This window comes from Mobula hypostoma, chromosome 3, assembly GCF_963921235.1.
Source record: "Mobula hypostoma chromosome 3, sMobHyp1.1, whole genome shotgun sequence".
NCBI classification, from domain to species: Eukaryota; Metazoa; Chordata; class Chondrichthyes; order Myliobatiformes; family Myliobatidae; genus Mobula; species Mobula hypostoma.
The window spans coordinates 36,476,828-36,503,023 of NC_086099.1; the positions used below are offsets into that span (position 1 = coordinate 36,476,828).

The following is a 26,196-nucleotide window of genomic DNA, read 5'->3' on the forward strand; positions in this document are numbered from 1 at the left end:
CAACCCTTGCAAAACTGGTTTAAAGTCTTCCAAGTAACATTTGCAAACCTCTTGATCAGGGTACTGGTTCACCTCTGGTTCAGGTGGAACCTGTCCCTTTTGTACAAGTCACCCCTTCCCCAGAAAAGGTTGCAATAATCCAAGACCTTGAAACCTGTCCCCTGCACCTTAACATCATAAGGCATAGGAGCTGAATTAGGCCGTTTGTCCCACTGAGCCTGTTCTGCCATTCAATCATGGCTGATCCTTTTCCCCTTCCTCTACCCCACTCCCCGCCCTTCTCCCTGTAACCTTTGATGCCATGGCCAGTCAGGAACATATCAACCTCCACCTTGAATACTCTCAACAACCTGGCCTCCACAGCTGCCTGCGATAACAAATTCCACAAAATTCACCACCCTCTGGCTAAAGAGTTTTCTCCGCAACTCTGTTTTAAATGGACGCCCCTCTATCCTGAGACCACGCCCTCTTGTCCTAGACTCCTAACCATGGGAAACATCCTTCACCCATGCTATCACGCTATTCCTTCTGTACTAGCCTGAGGCATAGGGTGTAATCCAGAGACTACTACCTTGGAGGTCCTTGTCTTCAGCCCTTATCCTCACTCTATATACTCACTGCATAGGATCTCTTTCCCTTTTCTGCCCATGTGTTGGGTGACAATATGTACCATGTCCTTTGGCTGATCACTCTCCCTCTTGAGAATATCCTGCAGCCGCTCTGATACATCCTGCCCTAGCACTGGGGAGGCAAAAAAAAAATCCTACTGTCTCTCTTGCAGCCACAGAACCTCCTTTCTGTCCACCTGACTATCAGGTCCCCTATAACTACAGCACTGTCTACCTATACCTTTCCCTGTTGAACCTCAGAGCCGGTCACAGTGTCACCATCCTGACAACTGATGGGTCATCCCCAAGCAGTAGCCAACGTGGTATACTTGTTGCTGAGGGGAATGGCCACGGGAACCCAGCACTGACTTCTTAGTCCTCTTGCCTCTCCTGGTGGTCACCCATTTACTCTCCAAAGCCTGTGCTGTGGGTGTGACCACCTCTTCAAAAGTCTCATCTATAATATCTTCAGCCACCTGAATGATCCTGAGTACATTCAGCTCTGTGACCTGATCAGTCAAGCACTGAAGTGAAGTGCACTTTCCCTAGATATAGTCATCAGGGAAACAGTCAGGTATCCTGAACTTCCACATCTGACAGGAGGAGCATTCCATCCTGACTACTCTATTTAAAAAGAAAAAGACCTAGCTCCTCTTAATAATCCACTCTATCACTGGCCCACTCAAACAAAGGCTGCTCCACTTGAACCTAACTTCCTTTAAGTTAGGCCTCTGACACTGACACTTACTGTGCCTGCACAGCCAAAAAAATACCAGCCTTACCCAAATCTGCTCCTTTTATGCTCTCTCCTGTGACTTCCATTTATTCGTTTGTTTGTTTGTTTGTTTATTTATTTATTTATTATTTGTTTCCTTCTGTATTTGCACAGTTTGTCATCTTTTGCACTTTGGTTGTTTGTCAGTCTTACGTGGCCTGTACATGCCAGCTGTGTGTTGAAAAATCACAACAGCGCCTCTTTCATCTCAGATGGTTGAAGAAATTTGGTATGGCCCCCCCCAAATTCTAAGAACTTTCTATAGGGGCACGATTGAGAGCATCCTGACTGAATGCATCATTGCTTGGTATGGGAACTGTACTTCCCTCAATCGCAGGACTCTGCAGAGAGTGGTGTGGACAGAACAGTGCATCTGTAGATGTGAACTTCCCATGATTCAAGATATTTACAAAAACAGGTGTGTAAAACGGGCCTGTAGGATTATTGGAAACCCGAGTCACCCCAACCACAAACTGTTCCAGCTGCGACCATCCGGGAAACGGTACCGCAGCATAAAAGCCAGGACTAACAGGCTCCAGACAGCTTCTTCCACCAGGCTATCCGACTGCTTAATTCATGCTGAAGTAACTGTATTTCTATGTTATATTGACTATTCTATTTTACATAATATTTATTATAAATTACTATAATTGCACATTTGAATGGAGACGTAAAGATTTTTCTCCTCATGTATATGAAGGATTTAAGTAATAAAGTCAGTTCAATTCAATTCAATTCAATTTGTGTGTAGCTTTGTATTGATTCTATTGTATTTTTCTGTTTTACTCTGAGTGCCCAGAAAAAATGAATGCCGGTGTATTATATGGTAGCATATACGTACTTTAATAATAAATTTACTTTGAATTTTGAACTTCGAACAAAATTGGCTTGACAATAGGAGTCAGAGAGTAGTGCTAGAAGATTGTTTCTCATATTGGAGGCCTTGTAGCAGCAGAGTGTTGCAGGGATTGCTGCTGGGTCTATGGTTGTTTGTCTTTCACGTTAGCAATTTGCATGTGGCCTGGTTAGTGAGATGCAGATGACACTAAAATTGGTGTCGATTACAATCTTACCAACTATAATCGAGGTACAGTAGGAAAAGAAGAAAGTTATCTAAGATTAGAATGGAATCTTGATCAACTGGGCTAGTGGGCTAAGGAATGGCAGATGGATTTAAATTCTGATAAGTATGATGTGCTGCAGTTTAGGAAGGACATACTGCAATTACAAATCTTACAGGGTAATGAAGAAGGCCCTTTATCAGTCAGGATACTGAGCATAGGAGTTGGAACATCATGTTGCAACGCAACGGTTCCCAACCTGGGGTCTATGAACCTCTCAGTTAATGGTAGGGGCCCATGGCATAAAAAAGATTGGGAACCCCTGTCATAGCTATACAGAATGTTGGAAGACCACCCTTGGAGTACAATGTACAGTTCTGGTCACCTTGCTGAAGGAAGATTGTCATTAAATAGGAGAGAGTACTATGAGGATGTTACTGGGATTCAAGGTTAGACTTATAAGAAGAGGATGGGTAGGTTGGGAGTTTTATTTCCTGGAATGTAAGAGGCTGAGGTTATAAATTATAGAGGTACATAAAATCATAAGGAGCATAGTTAAGGTAAATAGTCAGTCTCTTCCCTGGGAAGAGGAAATTAGAGGGCATAAGTTTTAGGACAGATTTTTTCACACAGAGATTTAGTGAGTACATGGAATGAGATGCCGGGGGAAGTGTTAGAGGCCAGGTACAATTACAATGTTTAAAAGATATTTGGATAGGTAGGTGGATAGGAAAGGTTTACAGGGATACAGACCAAGTGGGCCTAGCTCACTTAGATAACTTGGTCAGCATAGATAAATTGGGCCAGTAGTCTTGTTTCCAATCTGACTGCATGATTCTAGATTCTAGTCCAGCTTAATAGTCGTTTTGAGTTGTGGAGACATACTGAATCCAATAATAAACCAGAAGGCTTCCATCTGTAGCGTTGATGTTATGGGGTACCAATGCTTATCCAAGTTTCTTTTAAACGTAATCATTGTTTTGCCACCACCACCACTTTAATCAGTAAGATTTCTTCCATGGCGAAAATCAGTTGTGGAATTTGGAGATGTGGTCCAGAAGGCTCTTCAGAAGTCAAGCATAAGGCATAAATTTTGTGTTTTATAGCTATTTTATTAGGTGTTCATAACAAAGACAACAGAAACCAACCTAATGTACTGAGAGGAAGGGAGAGAACAGAGAATTGATAAAGAAAGAAAAAGAACAAAGAATTTGTGGTCATCTTATACTTAAAAAAAAACTAGCTCAGACCCGACAGATGAAGGACGTTCCACAGATAGGAAGTAACCAATTAAATAATCAGGTTCAATGGCATGACGTGCTGCAGAGAAACTTCTGGAAAATACAGAATTAGCTATTCTACAGTTACTGAGTATTCGCTGAACAATTACACATGAACAGGTGATTATATAAAAATCTAAACAAGTATAAAAATGCTAAACCACAAGAAAAATAACAATTTTAGTTTTTAATCCAACACATTATTCTTCACTTATCCTCCAGTCTTTATATTCAATGAGCAATTCGATATTAGAGGATATTTATTGTTAACAAATAATGTATATGTGCAAATGTCAGAGGGCTATAGGTAATTGTTGCCAAGTTGATCTCATTTTACGATATTCTGTTCAAATGTTGTTCCAAAATGTTGTTCTGTATTGAGAGGATTCAGAGTTGATGACCCAAAGCATTGTGTATCTCTTTGTCTCCACAGATAATGCTTGACCCACTGAGTTCCTCCTATAGTTTGCTGTCTGCTCTATTTCCAGCTTCTGCTGATTCTTGTGTCTTCATCATGCTAATTTGGTTGGTTTTTCAATGAGGAAGTAGAAGTGGTTGGTGAAGGTAATGCGCTTGTTTTTGTGTATGTATTTAAAACAGTGGCACATAATTAGCTTATCAACAAATTTGTGTAATGTAGTGCAAAATGAAACATTTCTTAAGTGAGAAGGATGGAACGAAATATAAAGCATAAATTCTAAATGACACCCAGGTTTAATGAATCCTGTCCAAAAACAAAGAGTGCTGCACAACCAACTGGGTCCTTCTAGCAGACTGTTTGTTGCTCCAGAAAGTGGCCCTACAGCTTGAGACAACCATTAAAAAAACACAGAGACTCCTTGAGTCATTGACTACAAAGTCAAGACGGTGAGGTTGAACTTCTGTGAAACAATGGATTGGCTGCAACTGGAGTGCTGCATCATATTTTGGTCACACAACTTGTGTAGCACGTGAAAGGCTCTGAGAGAGTGCAAGAAAGCTTTAGAATCAGAATCAGAAACAGATTCAGGTTTATTATCACCGACAATGACGTGAAATTTGTTAATTTAGCAGCAGCAGTTCAATGCAATACATAATATAGAAGAGAAAAAAAAAATAATATTTTAGATTAGATTAGATTATGAGGACACGCAGTCCTCTTTTATTGTCATTTAGTAATGCATGCTTTAAGAAATGATACAATGTTCCTCCAGAATGATATCACAGAAACACAAGACAAACCAAGACTGAAAAACTGACAAAAGACACATGATTATAACATATAGTTACAACAGTGCAAAGCAATACAATAATTTGATAAAGAACAGACCACGGGCACAGTAAAAAAAAGTCTCAAAGTCTCTTGAAAGTCCCATCATCTCACGCAGACGGTAGAAGGAAGAAAAGCTCTCCCTACCATGAGCTTCCAGCGTCGCAAACTTGCCGATGCAGCATCCTGGAAGCACCCGATCACAGCTGACTCTTGAGTCCGTCCGAAAACTTCGAGCCACCGACCAGCCCTCTGACACTGAGCACCGAGCACCATCTCTGCCGAGCACTTCGACCCCGGCCCTGGCAATAGGCAAAGCTGAGGATTTGGGGCCTTCCCCTCTGGAGATTCTTGATCGCACGGTAGCAGCAGCAGCAAAGTGGGCATTTCAGAAGTTTCTCCAGATGTTCCTCCATGCTTCTCACAGCTGTCTCCATCAAATCAGGATTGTGCACGGTACCTACTTCACAAATACGATATCAATTTGGAGTGGCATTTAGGATGCAGACACGAGCATGAGCGTTGAACGGCAAACAGGAGGGAGAGCAGGAAGGCAGGAGACAGGCAGAATTTATCTTGATGCGGAGAGACTGGGTTTCACAGGTAAACCTCGGAACTGGAGCAGAACTTAGAAAATTGATCTTGACACGGAGATACTGAGTTTCACAGATAAATCTCGGTACTGAAGCAAAACTTAGGACACACAATCCTAAGCGGCCGGGAAGCGTTAATTACCACACTGGCAAAACCAACGATCTGGCAACTTGTAGGTGCAAAGCCAGGTTCTTATGCTGCAGGTCTTGATGAAAACCAGGTGTACCATCATCAAAGGGAATTAGGAGAAAATGGGGAATTAACGGTCGGGACTGTGACAGTATCATCCCTCAACAGGAGCGTCCAGGCAAGCCACCAGGTTTGTCCGGGTTGTCTCGATGGAAATTGCGGATGAGGGAAGGGTCCAGGATGAAGGAGTGGGGAATATTACAGTGTAATTTGGGTAATGTTGTAAATACATTGCTTGATTAAACATTCTTTGTTTACATAATTCCATATGTTATACGTAAAGGTACTTGAATGGTATATGTCATTACTCTGCCACGTCATCTGTGCACGCCTCACTGAAGAAAAGGAAAGTAAAACAAAGTAGAGAGGCTTCCTGGCTTCTGTGTTTTTATTTTGATTTATTTTTGGAGTTACAAATTATAACTGTGGTGATGAATAAGTTTTTAAATGAACCTGAGACAACTACCTACCTGATGAAGTGCAGCAAGACGTTCGAGTAAAAGTAAAAGTACCACACGTTTCTTTTCATCAAGAGGAAAGAAAGACATTTGAGTTTTAAAAAGGATAAAATTCATGGGTTCATAAAAAGTGTGTATCAGGTGATAATAATAATAAATAAAAAATGCAGAAATCATCAGAAAGATAGACGCATTCAACAGATAACTGGATGATCTATACTGAACAAATTGAGCAGTATTTTAAAGCAAATGGAATAGCCAATATGAAACAAATGCTAGTATGGCTGAGTGTAATTGGTGGAAAAACAAACCAGCCAAAATAAACTTTGCTGATATTGTGAATGTATTGCAAGAACAATTAGAACTGAAAACATTATTGATTGGAGAGTGCATTAGGTTTCATAAGTGGAATCAAAAGGAAGGAGAATCCATTTCACCTTACGTGAATTGAAGAAATTGTCTGAGCATTTTTAGTTTAGTGAGGAACTTAATGATGCACTGGGAGATCATTTAGTTTCTAAAATTTTACAAGAAAGCTTTCAAAAATGGCTCCTAACTGAAGCAGAACTCACAGTTAAAAGAACAGTTAAAATTGCTGTATCAATGGAAACAGCAGTCAGAGATGCAACTGAGTTACACTCAGGAATGAAAGTGAATGTGAACAAAATTGCCACATCTAAACAGAAACCTGCATGGCCAAATAAATTGTCTTGCTGTTGTTCCAGGGCCTCACATACATCAGACCAATGCAGGTTTAAAGGCGAAACTTGCAGAAAATACAACGAAGTAGGACACATACAAAGAGCATGTTGGGCAGACAAAAAACTGCACAGGGAAGAGAAAAAGATAAAAAGTAAATTTGCAGTTTCAAAAAAACACAAATTTGCGTGCTGTTGATGAAAACTCTGATAATGATGAGAGTAACACAGGATTTGGTAGGCTTGAGATTTACAATCTGAAAACTAACATATGTTCCTTATACCATCCTTGATAAAGTAGTCAGTGAGCTTATTTGCATGGAGGCTGAAGGAATTCTTCCCCAGTTTAAGTGGAACCCATGGACAATGCCAGTGGTCCCAATAGCCATGAAGGATGCGTCTGTGATGATATGTAGTGATTTCAAGGTCACTATCAACCCTATACTGAAAATAGATCAATATCCTCTGTCCAGGATAGAGGATATCTTTGCAAACCTTTCTAAAGGGGAACAGTTCAGCAAAGTGGACTTGCTGAGGCCTACCTACAGATGGAAATGGAAAAAGAGCCCAAAGTGTTTCTCACCATAAACACTCACAAAGGGCTTTATTGCTATAATAGGCTTATTTTTGGCATAGCATCTGCATCTGCACTGTAGCAGAAAGGAGATGCAAGACTTCCCAGCCACTCAGTGTTACCTGGATGACATCATTGTTATCAGAGAGGATGATGAGGAGCGTCTCCAAAATCCCTAGACAGTGTTAAAGGGATTGGAAGATAACGGGCTCAAGTGTGAATTCTTCAAACCAAGCATCACTTTCTGTGGTCACACTACTGAAGCATAAGGATTACGCAAGTGCGCTGAGAAAATTCTAGCAGTGCTGGTTCCCCCAGGGATAATGAATGTGTCACAGTTGCGGTCTTTTTTAAGTTTAAGATTTGTCGATTACTATAACAGGTTCTTGCTAAGCTTGGCTACAGTGCTCCTCCCCAGAACTCATTACTACCGGTTGGGAAGAAATGGCAATGGATAAAGCAGTGTGAGGTGGCTCCCAAAAGGTAAAGGAAATGGTAACTGCAAATGTTTTTCATACCGTATGATCTACATTGTCCGATGAAGCTTTCCTGTGACATGTCACATGTTCTGAGTGAAGGAAGTAAACACCCCATAGTCTTTACATTATATTCGTTTACCACTCCAGAGAAAAACTACACAGAGATTGACAGAGAGGCCTTGGGTCTGGTTTGGGGTATAAAATGTTTCAATCAGTACTTGTATGGGAGTTAATTTACCCTCATTACAGATCATCAACCATGAATGTCCATTTTCCATCAATAGAAGGGTGTTCCACAAACAGCAGCAGCACAACTGAATTGAGTTGAATTGAATTGACTTTATTACTTACATCATGCATATACACGTGGAGTAAAAGTCTTTACGTTACATCTCTGTCTAAATGTGCAATGTGCAATTTACAGTAATTTATAATAAATAGTATGTGCAACAGGACAGTTAATATAACACTGAAATACAGTCTATCAGCATGAATTAATCAGTCTGGTGGCCTGGTAGATAAAGCTGGCCTGGAGCCTGTTGGTCCTGGCTTTTATGCTACGGTACCGTTTCCCGGATGGTAGCAGCTGGAACAGTTTGTAGTTGGGGTGACTTGGGTCCTGGGCTGTCCATACCACTCTCTGCAGAGTCCTGCAATTGAGGGGAGTACAGTTCCCATACCAGACAGTGATACAGCCAGTCACTGGGGCCCATACCAAACTTTTTCAACCGTCTGAGGTGAAAAAGGTGATGCTGTGCTTTTTTCACCACACAGCCAGTATGTACAGACCACGTGAGATTCTCAGTGATATGTATGCCGAGGAACCTGCTGTTTACCCTCTCAACCCCGGATTCACTGATGTCAATAGGGGTTAGCCTGTCTCCATTCCTTCTATTGTCCACAACCAGCTCCTTTGTTTTGCGAAGATAGCGGAGATCTCTTATAGCAGAGATGATGCAATGGGTAACTAAAAGACACCACACTGTCTCAGGTCTACATGATAACCCAAAATAGCTGGAATGTGCAGCACAAATTCTAATTTGCCCATTTTTACCAGCTACAAAGTGGCCAGAAGTGCTCAATAGCCTCTGCTACAGCCTCACATACTGTTCGTATGTTGAGACGCCCCTTCTCAAGAAATAGTGTTCCAGAACACTTAATCAGTGACAATGGACCACAGTTTGCTGTGGAATAGCTTCAGTCATTCCTGAAAATGAATAGAATAAGACATATTATGTCTGCGTTGTACTACCTAGCTACAAATGGCTTGGTGGAAAGGTTTGTCCTGAGTTTAAAGAAAGCACTGTGAACAATGTCAACAAAACACAGCACACTAACACTGAATCAGAAGCTCGGCAATTTCCTTCTTGCATTTTGCAGTGCAACACACTCCACAACCAACAGTTCACCAGCTATGCTGTTCCTGACTCGTCCCTTGTGCTCACGGTTGGATCTCCTCAAACCTAATCTCAGGAGGAGTATTCAGGACAACAGCTGAGACAAACTGAAGGCTCCTCAAACAAGGAGGTTCGATGTTTCGCTCCTGGACAAGCAGTCCCGGCGAGGGACTACACAGGTGATCAAAAGTGGGTACTTGGAAAAATTAAGGACAGAACTGGACCACTTTCTTACACAGTGGAGATTGTGTCCAATGTCATCTGGAGGTGACACATCAATCAGTTGAGGAGAGCAGATTCAAATGTTAGAGAAGAAAGGTGTCCAGAGCTGTCAGAGCCACTTCCTGCAGTTCCAGAGTCAATTCCAACAACCAGCACGGAGAAGACCCAGAACCTGTTTCACTGCCACAAGTCTCACCTGTCAAACAGTGTGACCCACACCTTGTTCGAAAAAATGTTATCCCACAAGGGTAAGAGATCCTCTACAGTGATTAAATCTTTTGTCCTGAATGTGACAATTTAAAATTTACCATGCTATGGATGTCTGTATATTGTAGTAGTGTTATGTAGAGAGCAATACATTATGTATTTGAGTTGAGATGCATTCTGTATTGATTTGGAGCTTATACCTAAGCAGGTAGGAGAATAGTGTATTTAACATTTCCGTTACATCTGAGTAATATCGTTTGATTAAGCACTTTTTGTTTATATAATTGTTTACATAATTCATTATGAGTTATATGTAGAAGTACATGAATGGTATACGTCATTATGCCACCACGTCATTTGCACGCGTCTCACTAAAGAAAAAGAAAGTAGATAAGTTTCCCGGCTCCTGTGCTTCCCTCGCGATTAGAATTTGGAGTTACAAAAGTCGACAGCAGTGATGAAAGCATCTGGCATACCTGCCGTCATCTAACCGGAAAACAAGTACCAGAGCTGGGACATATAACAGCTGTATGTGATGTGGGGACGAATGCATTTGGAACACTGTGTGCTGTCTTGGTTGCCCTGCTATAAAGGCATAGCTCAAATACCATCTATACATTTGCTGATGATACAAACATTGTTGGTAGAATCTCAGGTGGTGATGAGAGGGCGTGCAGGAGTGAGATATGCCAACTAGTGGAGTGGTGCTGCAGCAGCAACCTGATATTCTATGTCAGTAAGACGAAAGAGCTGATTGTGGACTTCAGGAAGGGTAAGACGAAGGAACACATACCAATCCTCATAGAGGGATCAGAAGTGGATAGATCAAGCTCCTGAGTGTCAAGATCTCTGAGGATCTAACCTGGTCCCAACATATCGATGCAGTTATAAAGAAGGCAAGACAGTGTCTATACTTCATTAGGAGTTTGAAGAGATTTGGCATGTCAACAAATACACTCAAAAACTTCTGTAGTCTTACCGTGGAGAGCATTCTGACAGGCTGCATCACTGTCTGGTATGGAGGGACTACTGCATAGGACCAAAAGAAGCTGCAGAAGTTTGTAAATCTAATCAGCTCCATCTTGGGTACTAGCCTACTAAGTACCCAGGACATCTTTAAGGAGCAGTGTCTCAGATAGGCAGCATCCATTATTAAGGACCTCCAGCACCCAGGGCATACTCTTTTCTCATTGTTACCATCAGGTAGGAGATACAGAAGCCTGAAGGCACACACTCAGCAATCCAGGAACAGCTTCTTCCCCTCTGCCATCCGATACCTAAATGGACATTGAATCTTTGGACACTAACTCACTTTTTTTTAAATATACAGTATTTCTGTTTTTGCATGTTTTTTAAAAGATCTATTCAATATATGTAATCGATTTACTTGTTTATTTATTATTATTATTATTTTTTATTTTATTTATTATTATTTTTTTTCTCTCTGCTAGATTATGTATTACATTGAACTGCTGCTGCTAAGTTAACAAATTTCACGTCACATGCTGGTGATAATAAACCTGATTCTGATTAAGCTACTGAAAGGGTGCAGAAACAACTCACGAGGATATTGCCGGAGTAGGTGGCTTGATTTATAAGAAAAAGTTAGATAGCCTGTGATTATTTACCTTGAAGTGAAAAAGGCTGAGAGGTGACATTATAATGTTTATAAAATCACGAATAAGTTAGATGCAATAGATTTTCACAGTCTTTTTATCTGGTCTAAAAGTAGAAGACATAGTTTTAAGGTGAGACAGAAAGGGTTTGAAGGGACATGAGTGGAAAAGTTTTAACATAGGGGTGAGTATATTGAACAAACTGTCAAAGCAAGTGGTAGAGGCAGGTAAAATTATAACATTTACATTTGCATTGCTACAGCGATAGTAAAGATTTCGGGAGAAAGTAGGCCAAATGCAGGCAAATGGGACTAGCTGAGGAATGGCAGACAGAAATGAGTTAGGCTGAAGGGTCTGCTACTGTACTGCATGACCCTGAGTCCATAACTTAGATACACTGACCCATATGTTGGAGACAATCAGCTTTATTTAAAAAAAACAGTAAAGTGGACAAATGGTTTTCGCTATGCAACATAGAAAACATCTTTTGTACAGTTAGTGATCAAGTAACGGTTTAGATGTCTAATGTGTTGGACAGAAATGCCAGGAATGGTACAAGTTAAATAATAATGAAATACCAGCAATAAAGGGGTTAAATTTGGGAAGAAATCTACAGTCCATCTTGCCAAAAACTTTTCTTCATACCAAAAATACTATTCCCAAACAACAAAATAAACAAACTATTTTACAACAACCAAGTATGAAGAGATGCAGCATCAATATTAATCTTAATAGAAATATCTTTAAAAGTATTTAGAACAAAATACAATTTAACTACTAGTGTTTTTCTACTCACACTGCAATAGGAGCTTAATGCAACTCAGTGTGTTACAATGAAAAATGGATGTATACTGGCATTTTTCTTTAGGTTGCTCCATCAAAATGAATCTAGTTTTGAACAAAACAGTTGAGGACATTTTAAGATTCATATATTGTGCCCAAATCTTAATACTAATTTAATTATAATGTACTGTATTTGTTTTCTAGAGATTATTTTCAATCAAGGTTCATTACCAAGTTTAGTCTTACAACAATATATTTCATGAAGTTTTACAGGCTTTGTAAAGAAACAGTTTACACATTGAGCTTAGAATTGATAAACTGAAGCGCAAATCAAGACTCATTTTGTTAGAGCAGATTAATATCTCCTGTATTTTTTGGGTCCTGTCTGTTGCACTGAATTGTAGTACAAAAACAGCTCTTCTCACATCTGATCCAAAGTGCTTCCAGATAAATGCGTGTTCAACCATTCAATGGATAATCATGCTTGGATGAGCATATGTCTTTGATATGGGTTAGGACTCCATAAATAACATCTTTTCACGAAGATCATTCGACATTGTACAACTGCATTGTCTCTTGTGCCTCAGGTTACATCACAAGGCATTTTGACATTGGCTGCCAATGAAATAAGTTCTCATCAATTTGCTTCATTCTTTACTGGCATGGAAACCCCTTGTGCCAGTAACAATCATTTGAATATCAAAAGCTTGTTGCAAGTTTTACAAGCAGATGTCTGTGAGTTTACTGCCTGAGCACTAATAATGTTCTTCATTAAGACTTCAACACTTTAATAGAGTCATGCGATGCAAGGAAAGAAATGCAGTGTTGAATTAAGACCAGGACTCGTTAATGTGGTGCTGGCTGCAAATCTTCGCCGATTCTAGTCTGATATTATAGAGACTTCCTGCCTCACCACTATTGGCAGGAAATGGGCTGATGGGTGTTTCCGTCTTGTCTTGCGCCCTCTCCGTGGAGCCCCTTTTCCATTCAAGGCCACAAACATTTGCTGTTCATTGTGTTTCCATTTCATGGAAGCATAGGTGTTGTAACCGTTCTCTTCTATCCTTTCTTTAAGCTTGCAGTCAATGTTAAAATCTTTCTGCAAAACAAAAAAACAAGCAATTGCAAACATAAATCTTCCAACATTAAACTATACTCCTTTATTATCTGTGCTTTAGTGATAAGGAATTTGCAATTCATCAGAATGCTTTTTCATATTAAGATCTGGATCATATTTATCAATGTTAGTAAAGCAATTTACAGATAAATAAATATATACCTGTATCAATTAAAAGTCTCAGAAGTTCATGGTATTGTAATAAATTGACTTTACAGCTTGGTTGTTCAAACACCATTATCCATCTGCTATCTAAATGGAGAAAGACTGCTGCTGTGGGAAGTACAGAAGGTTACACCCAGAGTACTGTGCATAGATTTGGTCCTCTTATTGAAGAAATGATATAAAGTCAATGGAGAAATCGAATGTAGATTATTTTTAGAAGGTGTACAAGATGACATAGGTGGCAGGGTGGAGATATGTCGCTATCGAAGGAGATGTAAGGTGCTCCTTTCCACCGTTAGCCTGAAGATCACCCTTGGGCAAGGTGTAACACCTGCTTGGTGCCCCCTCATCAGGGTCACGTGAAACCATGGGAGCAGGTGGTGGATGGTCACATGAGCAACTGGTGCTATCACGAGTCCTGGTTATGCGACCACTGACCCCAGGCAATTTCTGAAGAATATTAATAATGGCTGTGGTCTCCTGTCTTGTAAAGACACTGCCCAGAAGAAGGCAATGGCAAATCACTTCTGTAGAAAAATTTGCCAAGAACAATCATGATTGCCCACGTCATATGACATGGCACATAATGATGGTGATGAGGCACAGATAAAGACGTTTTCTCAGGGCATAAATGGCAAATATGAGGAGACATAACTTTAAGGTGTCTGGAGGGAAGTGTAGGAGAGGATGTCAGAGGTAGTTTTTTTAACAGAGAGTGGTAGGCACATGGAATGCACTGTCAGGGATGGTGATGGGGCAGATACATTAGGGACATTTAAGAAACTCTTAGTCATATGGTTGATTGAAAAAAAAATAGAAGGCTACATGGGAGGGAAGGGTTAAATTGAACTTAGAGTATGTTAAAGCATCAATACAGCATCATGGGCCAAGGGCCTGTACTGTGCTGTACTGTTCTATGTTCTATGTTGAAGAGATTGTTATGGCAGACTCTAACAAATTTGTGAAAATGCTCTCTTCAAGGTATCCGGACTGGTTACATCATGGCCTGGGATAGCAAGTCCACGCAGCAGCAGCCAACACAGACAGAACTCTGATCTCCACTGAAGTGCTACCTCAAGATTCAAGATTTTCAGTAGACAAGTGCAAAACGGAATGAAATGTAGTAATTGCCACTCCAGGTCCAATGAAGCACAAAAAAACCCACAATAAATATAACTCATTAGATAACTTACAGATTGACTATGTATATAAAATGGCACTAGATACGGTAGAGTCTGTACATAAGTCGACTCTCACAGGAAATGATAAAGTAGTGGTGGTTGGGGTGTGGAGATCTTGATTAGCCTTCCTGATTGGGGAAGTAACTGTTTTTGTGCCTATTCACCCTAGCATGGATGCTACGTAGCTTCCTGATGGTAGTGGGACAAACGGTCCATGAGCAGGGTGGGTGGGATCCTTCACGATACAGCTGGCCGTTTCTGGCATATTTCTTTATATGTCCTTGATGGTGGGTAGGCTGATGACAGTGCTAAGTTGGAGAGTTTTGATCATCAAGGGACCCCACCAACCATATTATCCTGTCTTCTTGCTGCTACCATTGGGCAGGAGGTACAGAAGAGAGAAGTCCCATACCACAAGATACAGGAACAGTTACTTTCTGACAACCATCAGATTCTTGAAATGACATACACAACCCTAATCCTACCTCTACAGCAGAACGCAATATGCTACTTCTTGCATTACCATGGACTTGTCTCGTTTTAATTTTGCACTGAAGAATTACTACAGTCTTTTTTTCCTTTTATGTCTTGTATAATTTACACTCAGAGGCCACTTTATTAGTCACAGGAGGCACCTAGTAAAATGGCCCCTGAGTATACGTTTGTGGTTTTCTGCTGCTGTAACCCATGCATTTAAAGTTTTAACATGCTGTGCATTCAAATATGCCCTTTTGCACACTACTGTTGCAATGCATGGTTATTTGAATTAATGTGATCTTCCTGTCAGCTTGAAGCAGACTGGACATTTGCCTCGGACCCCTCTCATTAATAAAGTGTTTTCACCCACTGAACTGCTGCTCACTGGATGTGTTTTCTTTCTTGCACTATACGTGGTAAACTCTACAGACTGTTTTAAATGAGAATTCCAGGAGATCAGCAGGTTGAGATACTCTAACCACCCCATCTAGCACCAACAATCATTCCACATATATCACATTTCTTCCTCATGTTGAAGCTTGGTTGGAACAACAAGTCAACCTCTTGACCATGTTTGTGTGCTTTTATGAATTGAGTTGCTGACACATGATTGGCTGATTAGATATTTGTATTAACAAGGTGTACAGGTGTACCTAATAAAGTGACGACTGAGTATATACTAGTTTCTGTGTTTTGTCTGAATCTATGTGCCTGAGATACAAGCACATTTTTCACTGTACCTGTAGCTTACCGTACTTTCACATATGCCAGTAAACTTGACTTGATTTGACTTGACACAAGGCTAATTCTTTGGATAAGGGGGCTATTCTATCAGACATAGTAAAAGAACTAAGATTGATATTCTTTGGAGTTCATGGGAGTGAGGGATTTTGAAAGATATAATATCCTGCTGGGGCAAGAGAGGATAGAGATCGAGATATTTCCTCTAGTGGGAGAATGTCAAATGATGGGACATAGTTAAATCTAAGGTGCAAGTGGAATTCTTTTCACAGAGGGTGATGAACCTCCAGAATTCTCTACACTGGAGTTTAAAGAAGCAGCAGATAATTTTTTGAAAGATGACAGGATTGAGGTCTAAACAATAAAAATAAGCCTTTAATCTCTCAATGTAACTCACCATGGCCCTTTTACTCTATTTATCCACCTGTATTGTACTTTCTCTGTACCTATAACACAATATTCTGTATTCGTTTTTTTCCTTTTGTACTACTCTGATGTATTTATGTATGGAATGATCTGGATGGAATACAAACAAAAGATCTTCACTGTATCTTGGCAAGTGACAACAATAAACCAATTACCTTGACTAGAAGTGTGCAGACTGATTTGCAAATGGATGGTTTCACTCAAAATAATTGCTCATGTGATTTATTTCAGGTAAAATTATTTAGGGCCGGAGGATCAGGAAATCATATCTTATGCTCTGTGATTAGACTCTACCTACTTTGACTTGCTGAAGTTTTACCGGCTATCTACTAAATTGAATGGAGATGAGATTTTTGATGGAGATATGTGGGGAAATTCCCATCCTAAATTACTTGTTTCTCTTTCTCCATTGACTAATAACATACAAGTTAACTTCTTGTGTTTTTCCATTCTTTCAGTCAGGATCCATCAGTTGATATATATGCACCTCTTGTTTTCTTACCAGGTCCTGAAACATTGTAACATCTCATTCAAACTTGACAAAGTTTGAACATGGCCCTATAACCTAATTTTTATACGCAAACACGAGGAAATCTGCAGATGCTGGAAATTCAAGCCACACACTTCAAAGTTGCTGGTGAACGCAGCAGGCCAGGCAGCATCTCTAGGAAGAGGTACAGTCGATGTTTCGGGCTGAGACCCTTTGTCAGGACTAACGAAGTCCTGACGAAGGGTCTCAGTCCGAAAGGTTGACTGTACCTCTTCCTAGAGATGCTGCCTGGCCTACTGCGTTCACCAGCAACTTTGATGTGTGTAAGCTAATTTTTATCTCCTGTTCCTTTTCATTTTTGGCAATGCTTCCCACTGTGAATCATCTCTAACAAATAGTATATGCACAGAAGCAAATGTCTTTGCATTACATCATGTTTACATGTCTCATAAAGCAATGACTAACTTTAGGATGGCTTGATCATTTTAACCATCTTAAAAAGTCAAGTTGAAATACATTATTTCTTGATGACTACTCTTGCTCATAAAAATGGATTAAAATATTAATAAAATAACATAGGATATAAAGTTAAATGAAAAGAAAATGAAATAAAATTAATTTGGCTCTTGAAGACTCATATGACATTATTTTCTTCAGAATTATCTTGCGGATAAATTGCTCTCTGACCGCAAATTCATTGCCAGAGGTGGTCTTTCAAGTTCTACTCCACAGGGAGGGTTAATCATGTTAAATAGAGTGTGACTGGGGTCACGATCTGACAAATCATTTAATGGGAATAGGAATCAGAGTACATGTATTAGATAGAATAATTCAGCTATTACAGATGTATTGCCAAGACTTGGAGAGTGAGCTGCATGAATGAATACAAATACATGGCATTTATTTCAGATATACAGGTAATAATTAAACTATTTTCATCGTAGCTTTTTAACAGTGTTAAAACCATTACATAGATAGTAGACTGCTCCTCTTGTGGGATGTGGGAAGGTAGGGAGACCTCCAGTGTCCCTGATAAATGTGCCTGCATAATAGGTCATGTCTAACCAATCTTATAGAGCTTTTCAAGGAAGTTACGAGGAAAGCTGATGAAGACAAAGCAGTGGACGCTGTTCAAATGGACTTTAGTAAGGCCTTTGACAAGGTCCCGCATGGGAGGTTGGTTAAGAAGGTTCAATCTCCCGGCATTCAAGATGAGGTAGTAAATTGGATTAGACATTGGCTTTGTGGGAGAAACCAGAAAGTGGTAGTAGATGGTTGCCTCTCAGAATGGAGGCCTGTGACTAGTGGAGTGCAGTAAGGATTGGTGCTGGGTCCGTTGTCGTTCATCATCTATAAGGTTTGGTGTAGAGTTGCACGGGGATGTGAACCAGAGAGCCAGAACAGTTAGTGGAGGTAGATGTTCGTAAGACTTCAGACAAAGTCAGGAGTCAAAAAGTTGAGCATGGTGAGACTAGTGTCCTGAGCTGCGTATGTTTCAATGCAAGGACTATCTTAGGAAAGGTGGATGAGCTCAGGAGATGGATCAATGCCTGGGATTACGACGTTGTAGACATTAGTGAGACTTGGTTGCAGGAGGGGCAGGACTGGAAGCTCAGTATTCTGCCCTAACCCCTTTGAGGTTGCTCAGCAGCGGTCCAATAAGAACAAACATTTTGGTTTAAGTAACATTACATTTGATGAATTGGAGTGATCACTTGATCACACGGTCCTCTAGAATGTAAATTAGCACTACTGACTCCAGGACTCACTTTAAGTTAAATAGATTTGAAAAGCCTTTTAAATATAATTCTCTAGATCTCCTCTTTGAATTGCCACTTCTTAAGTTTTTTAATGGATTTAAGTGTTTTCAATCACACATAATTTTAATTATGAAAATAGAAAATGCTTAAAATTTTTAGCAAGTCAGACAATATCTGTGGAGAGAGAAACAGAGTTAAAATTTCAGGTCGTGAAATGCACAGACCTGAAAAGATCAATCTGTTTTTCTTTCTCACAAGTTGTAGCCTGACCTGTTGAATCTTTTCACAATGCTCACACTTACAGAGTCTGGATTACTTTGCTCATGTTTGACAGTTCTAGTTGTTTTAAGCAAAAAATCTCAAGCCCAGCCACATCCTACAGACAAAAGAAATTGGCTCTGGTTTTCTTCAAAATGCCAGAATTTTCATGTGGACAACCTTGCATTTCTCCATATTAGTTTCAGAAGGTTTGAGACACCATGACAATACAGAAATAATTAAGTTCTTGATGAGTGTTTGGTGTGACTTTGCAAACTACATAAATTCCTCAGCCCTTGTGCTAAGGAATTTTCCTTCTGAACTTGAGCCAGGCTGGATCCAACACAGGATCAGAGCATTTTATTTCAATCGAAAGGAACTGATGCAAGGGAACAATGTGTGTACTGGGTCATTCATATGTTCCAATAAATGAATCTACTTAAGCATTTTAATTGTTTTAGTGCTTATTTCAAAAGGGAAAAGATATTTTTTACTGTATGAAAAATGTTTTATAGTTTTAGGTTTTTCCATTAAGAAAGTTTCAAAGTTTTTGATAGCTTTGACAACTGGCTAAGCAAGGGGGCACATGGAGCCAGTTGTTAAATTTGTTCATAGCTTTGGTGTTGCTGTATGAGTAGAATTATATTGAAAGGGTCCTGGGCTGTACTGTGGTTCTTAGATAGATATCAAATGGGCATGAAATCTCTTGCAAAGAATCATCTCAAGGTAAGTGAGCACGTAACAGCTCAACACCTAATCCCACGATAATGGTGGTTAAAATTGACTTGATAATTTAATTCATCAAACACACATACTTCTGGTTACAACTGCAGCGTCCACAGTACTGAAGTATTATTTTAGTCATCTTTATTCTGCTTGCATATTTAGTTTATAATTTTGCATTATTTTGAAATTAAGAAATACGATAACTACCATTCTGCTTCAATTGTTCTACACTCTACAATTGACTTTCTATCATCTAGCCTAGAAGGAGGGGGTGAATCAAATACGATTCCTACTCCAAACTGTTGTTCTGAAGGCAAATTCAATTAGTTTGGGGTGCATTTCAAAAGTTCTAATGTCAAATATGAAGTGTGTCCACTTGGAGAAAGAGGCTGTTCCAGATGGGATCACCCACTCACTGGATCTATAACTGAGTTTGAGTTGGAATTTTCAGGATAAATAGGGAATAAAAACTGAATAGTTTTTAAAAAAATTCAATGCATTGAACAGAGGAAAGGCTTGTTTAGATCATAGAGTACCCCTGAAGCCACAAGAGGGCTAAAGTTAACACAGTAATTTTTCAAGCAATTAGTTCAATTAAACCTAATCTAATCAATCCAACCAAACCAGCAGTAATCTGACAGTTGATATGTTCTGTGATTTAGGTTTTGTCTTATTTAAAAACTAAGTGAATTATTGACCTCATTATAATCTGTGGATAATGAAGCCATTAATCACAGTAATCTCTCTTAAATACTTTATAATTGAAATACTTTTAAAGAATACTTACTGAGCCATAGATCTTTCCTTTCTTGTCCATAGCCAAATAATAATTGCTGTTAATTGCTTTAATAGCCACAACCCCAACTTCCACAGAAGTAATTTTCAGTATACCTGAAACAAAACACAAATGATTTGTTACCATACTGACTACAGTGGAGGAGCGATATTTCAGAGCAAGTAGTTTATTAATTACTTATTCAAATATGGAAAATTATCTGAAAAAGAACTGTAACAATATCACTTTGCACCTGAAGCATAAGTGCTCCATAGAAATAACAATGGCAGTTCAGGATGTCCTGGAAATCAATTTTGGTTGGCATTATTTCATTCGTAGTAGTAAAATGCTTAAAATATACTGAAGCAGATTAAATAAATGTCCAGAGATGTAGAAGTTTTCTTTCAAGTCAGCATACTAAACAAAGACATATTCAGTTTTAAACAGAAAAAATTCCGCAGATGCTAGAAATCCAGAGTAACAAACACAAAATGAAGCAGGTCAGGCAGCATCTATGGAAGGGAATAAACAGTCAACATTTCAGGTGAAACCAGATGATGGGGAAGGTAGGTGGGTGGGGGGGGTGGAATGAAGTGAGAAGCTAGGAAATGACAGGTGGAAAAGATAAAGGGATGATGAAGAAGGAACCTGATAGGAGAGGAGAGTGGCCTACAGGAGAAAGGGGAGGAGAAGGGACAACAGAGGGAGATGATGTGCAGGTAAGGAGGAGAAGGGATATGAGGGGATTCAGAATAGGAAATAGAAAAGGAGGTAAGGGGGAGGGAGGAGGAGAAGTTCCCAGAAGTTGGAGAAATCAATGTTCATGGCGCAGGTTGGAAGCTACCCAAACAATATGAGATATTGCTCCTCCAACCTGAGAGAGGCCTCATCATTTAGTTTTTCAGCGCTTGGATAAAGAGAAATGTCTGCCAATCTGTTGCATTGTTTGAGAAGCAGGAATGTCTTATGACTATACGGTCCAATAGGATGACGATCAAATTATACATACAAATTTAGAAAAATATAACATGTTGCTTGTGTGAAATACACTCTGTTTCCCTTGTTTTAAAAAAGCAGAGCTAAAAAGCAATGAAAGTGTATATTTAATGAAAAACAACTATAAATTTCATCTAGTAACACATTTTCATTATTTTCCTGATCTCCTTACAAGTTTTGGTGTTGAATCAACTTTGGAGCTTTGAACTCAATCTGTTACTCACTGCCTCAAACCTCCACTAGATCTAACTCACAAACAATTTCTTTATCAAATGTTTCAAAATTCAGACTTGGTTCATCTCTAGCAGAGAGCATTTGATCTGAATTAAATTTTCAGATTTTTATTATTAATTTCAACAAATATCACTTGGTTCTACAAATGAACTCACCTTAGTAAATGGACTAAGAACATGAACACTCATTTTACTTGAAAATGTGTTCTTTCTTGGATACTGCAAAGACAAAGTTGCTTAACTCTTAAGTTAGAGTTTCAAAACATTGCTTATTCACAATCTCATTATGAGTTCTACTAGTGTGAACTTGTGATGATGTTCAGGGTTGTTCTGTACTTTCACAAGAAATAGGCCAAGTGATATTTATTAAACACAAGAATTCTCCAAATGTTTTAAGTGCTCTTGTAACACGCGCCTCTTGGCAATTTCCTTCACAATTTGACTGAAACTTCAGCTGATTCACTTGAAGTCAGATAATATCAAGGAATTATATTTGATACAATTTTATTCCAGAAAGTTTCCCAAAGGGCAAATATGGGTCATTAACAGAGAAAAACTCCTTAGTTAAGTCCTTAAGAGCAAATTTGGACTCAATGTAGTTTGGACTGATATGGACTAAATAAAGTCTGTTCAGCAGTGGTTCAGGAATCCATTTTCATTTTACTTCGACAGATCATTGGCCAGTTGATAAAATTTAATTTTGCAGAGAAGTCTACAGTACATCTGCTTTCTGAAAATGTATAGTCCGTGATTGCAAAACCACTTATGAAGGATTATTCTGATTACTATATGTTCTTAATACTTCAATTGTTGAACAATGATTTGATCGCTATAAGGCCAGTAAAAAAGGCTTATCGTGATTGCTCACAGAGTCATAGAATACTAGAGCACAGAAACAGGCCATTCAACCCATCTAGTCTGCGCCAAACCGTTAATCTGCCAAGTCCAAATGACCTGCACACTGACCTTCATACCCCTTCCATCCATCTAGCTATGAAAATTTCTTTTAGATCTTGAAATCAACCCCACATCAGTCACTTGTGCTGTCAGCTCATTCTGTATTCTCACCCCACTTGAACCTATAGCTTCTAGTTGTAGTCTCACCCAACCTCAGTAGAAAAAGCCTGCTTGAATTTACCCTATCAATACCCCTCATAATTTGACATAGAACATAGAATAATACAACACAGTACAGGCCCTTCGGCCCACAATGTTGTGCCGACCCTCAAACCCTGCCTCCCATATAACCCTCCACATTAAATTTTTCCATATACCTGTCTAGTAGTCTCTTAAACTTCACTAGTGTATCTGCCTCCACCACTGACTCAGGCAGTGCATTCCATGCACCAACCACTCTCTCAGTAAAAAACCTTCCTCTAATATCCCCCTTGAACTTCCCACCCCTTACTTTAAAGCCATGTCCTCTTGTATTGAGCAGTGGTGCCTTGGGGAAGAGGCGCTGGCTATCCACTCTATTATTCCTCTTAATATCTTGTATACCTTTTATATTTTGTATATTTTGTATACCTTGTATATTTTGTATCCATCGATCATATCTCCCAACAATCTTCTAGTTCTAGGGAATGAAGTCCTAACATATTCAATTTCTCCTTATAACTCAGGTCCTCAAGACCCAGCAAAATCCTTCTAAATATTCTCTGCAATCTTTCGATCTTATTTCCATCTTTCCTGTAGGTAGATGACAAAAACTGCACACGGTACACTAAATTAGGGCTCACCAGTGCCTCATACAATTTCAGCATAACATCCCAACTCCTGTACTCAATACATTGATTTATGAAGGCCAATGTGCCAAAAGCTTTCTTTACAACCCTGTCTACCATTCACACCACTTTCAAGGCATTATGGATCTGTTTTCCTAGATCCCTTTGTTTCACTGGTCATCACGTAAGACCTACCCTGACTGGTCCTCCCAAAGTGAAATGTCTTGCTCTTGTCTGCATTAAATTGCATCTGCCATTTTTCAGCCCATTACTCCAGTTGGTTCAGGTCCTGCTGCAAGCTTTGAGGCGCTTCCTTGCTGCCCACTACAACCCTAATCTTAGTGTCATCTGCAAATTTGCTAATCCTGTTTACCACATTATCATCCAGATTGTTGATATAGACAACAAACAACAGCGAACCCAGCATCGATCCCTGCGGCACTCCACAAGTCACAGGCCTCCAGTCAGAAAGCCGGTGATCTACAGCCATTCCCTGGCTTCTTCCACGAAGCCAAAGTCTAATCCAATTTACTACCTTGTCTTGCATGCCAAGTCAACAGAACCTTCTTTACCAACCTCCCATGCAGGACCTTCTCAAGGACCTTGCTAAAGTCCATGTAGACAACATCCACTGCCTTGCCTTCATCAACATTCCTGGAAACTTACTCAAAAAACTCTATAAGATTGGTTACCATGCACAAAGCCATGTTGACAATCGTTAATTAGTCCCTGTCTATCCAAATCCATTCCCTTAGAATAACTTTCCAACTACTGATATCAGGCTTACTGGTCTATAAATTCCTGGCTTATTCTTAGAGCCTTTCTTGAACAATAGAACAACATTAGCTGATAGCTCGCCAGTAGCTAGGAGTGTTTTAAATATCTATGCTAGGGCCCCTTTAATTCTTACACTAAGCTCCCACAAGGTCTGAGGGAGCACATTGTCAGGCCCTGCGGATTTATCCATCCTAATTTGCCTCTAGATAGCAAATATCTCCTCTTCTGTAATCTTTATAGGGTTCATAACCTTGCTGCTGCATTGCCTCACATCCATAGACACTGTGTCCATCTCCCAAGCAAATTCAGATACAAACAATCTATTTTAGATCTCCCCCATCTCTTTCAGCTGCACACATAGATGACAATCCTGATCTTCCAGAGGTCCAATTTTGTCCCTTGCTATTTTTGCTCTTAATATATCTGTCGTAGCCCTTAGGATTCGCCGTCCCCTGTCTGCTAGGGCAACCTCATGTCATCTTTTAGCCCTCCTGATTTCCTCCTTAAGTGTTCACATGCATTTGTTATATTTTTCAAGTACCACATTTGTGTGACACCCTGGGAAAGGTTTCACTGCTAATGTAATGGTTTTTCTGTAGAAGCAGTGTTTGGGTTATGGTCAGAGATAACGGGAGCTTTGGAATATGAGCCGTCCAACGAAGGGAGTGTGTTTTCGTGTTGTGTGCCTGGCACCGAGGTGAGCCAGGTCTTTTGTTCGGTGGGAGATGAAGGGAGAAATTGCTGGTGAGAAGAGGTTGTAGGACTCGACCAAGAGCGGGGCCATGATCCAACGAAGCCCGAGGAGATCGAAAGAGGATTGGCAAAGGTGAAACCATAAGCTCCAACTTGTGCACATTAGACAGTTTCATTAAAATGGGCTCTTTTCTTATCGCCTTAGTTGAATTAAGAATTATAACGCTAAATCATCTAATTGTATGTGGTGTACTGTCTGTTATTTTGTGGTACTGATTTGTAACAGGGAAGCGAGTCACGCAGCCTCCACACACTCAGGGGATTTTGGGGTGGGCTCACACCTCAATCTCACACGTTTGGCAGGGCCGGATATTGTCTTCCCTAGACTTACGCAGCTGACGGAACCAGAGTGTTTCATTTGTTTCTGCCTTCCTATACCTTCTATGCACCTCCTTCTTTTTGTTGACCAGGGCCTCAGTATCTCTTGAAAACTCAGGTCCCTAAACCTATCACCTTTGCCTTTTATTTTGATAGAAGCCTGCAAACTCTGTACTCTCAAAATTCCACTTACCTTTGCCAGAAATCAACTTGTCCCAAGCCACACTTACCAGATCCTTTCTGATACCATCAAAATTGGCCTTTCTCCAATTTAGAATCTCAACCCAAGGACCAGCTCTGTCTCATTCCCTCATAGGAGATCCAGTATTGCACACCCTCATTGGGACCTCTATGTACCACCACAGGAAACTTCCCTGAATCCATCTGATGAACTCTTTTCTATCCAGCCCTTTAACAGTATGGGTGCTCCAGTCAATATGTGCAAAGATAAAATCACCTACTATCACAGCCTTATGTTTCTTGCAACAGTCTGCAATCTCTCTACAAATGTGCTCCTCTAAATCCCACAGACTGTCGATAGTCTATAATATTAATGTGGTCATACTTTTCTTATTCCTCAGTTGTACCCATGAAGCCTCACTAGACGAGCTTTCCAGTCTGTCCTGACTGAGCACTGACTAGTATTGCCACGCCTCCCCCTGTAATCCCTCCCGTCGTATCGCATCGAAAACAATGGCACCATGGGACATTGAGCTGCCAGTCCTGCTCCTGTAACCAAGTCTCACTAACTGTAACAATGCCATAATTCCATATGTTAAAATATTCCGTGCATTTAAATATACTCAGCTCAGAATATTAGTCCCATCTTGCTCAACCTTTTGATTCTTGACTTTGTATATAGGCTTAAGAACATCTTTCTCTACAAACACTCCTCTATCTGTTCTAGTGCTCTAGTTCCTATCTCCTGCAGCTATAATTTAACCCTTCACCCTCCCGCGCCCCCCCCCCCCGCGTGGCACTAGCAAAACTTCTTGCTAGGATATTAGTTCCCCTCCAGTTCAGGTGCAAGCTGTCCCTGCTGTATAGGTCGTACCTTCCAAGGAAGAGAGCCCAATGATCCAAAAATCT

At 40.0% G+C, this 26,196-nt stretch overlaps 1 protein-coding gene across 1 annotated transcript in view; it reads right to left on the minus strand.

Annotated features, from left to right (window-relative positions):
* Positions 1-11,780: 11,780 nt before the first annotated feature.
* Positions 11,781-26,196, minus strand: part of LOC134343377 (fibroblast growth factor 10-like) — a 175,005-nt gene continuing 160,589 nt past the window's right edge. The window contains exons 4-5 of the mRNA XM_063042079.1: positions 20,319-20,422; positions 11,781-13,289 (exon numbers count right to left, since the gene is read on the minus strand). Coding sequence (XP_062898149.1) covers positions 13,071-13,289; positions 20,319-20,422 — 323 coding nt within the window. The 3' untranslated portion in view covers positions 11,781-13,070. The remainder of the gene's footprint in view (positions 13,290-20,318; positions 20,423-26,196) is intronic.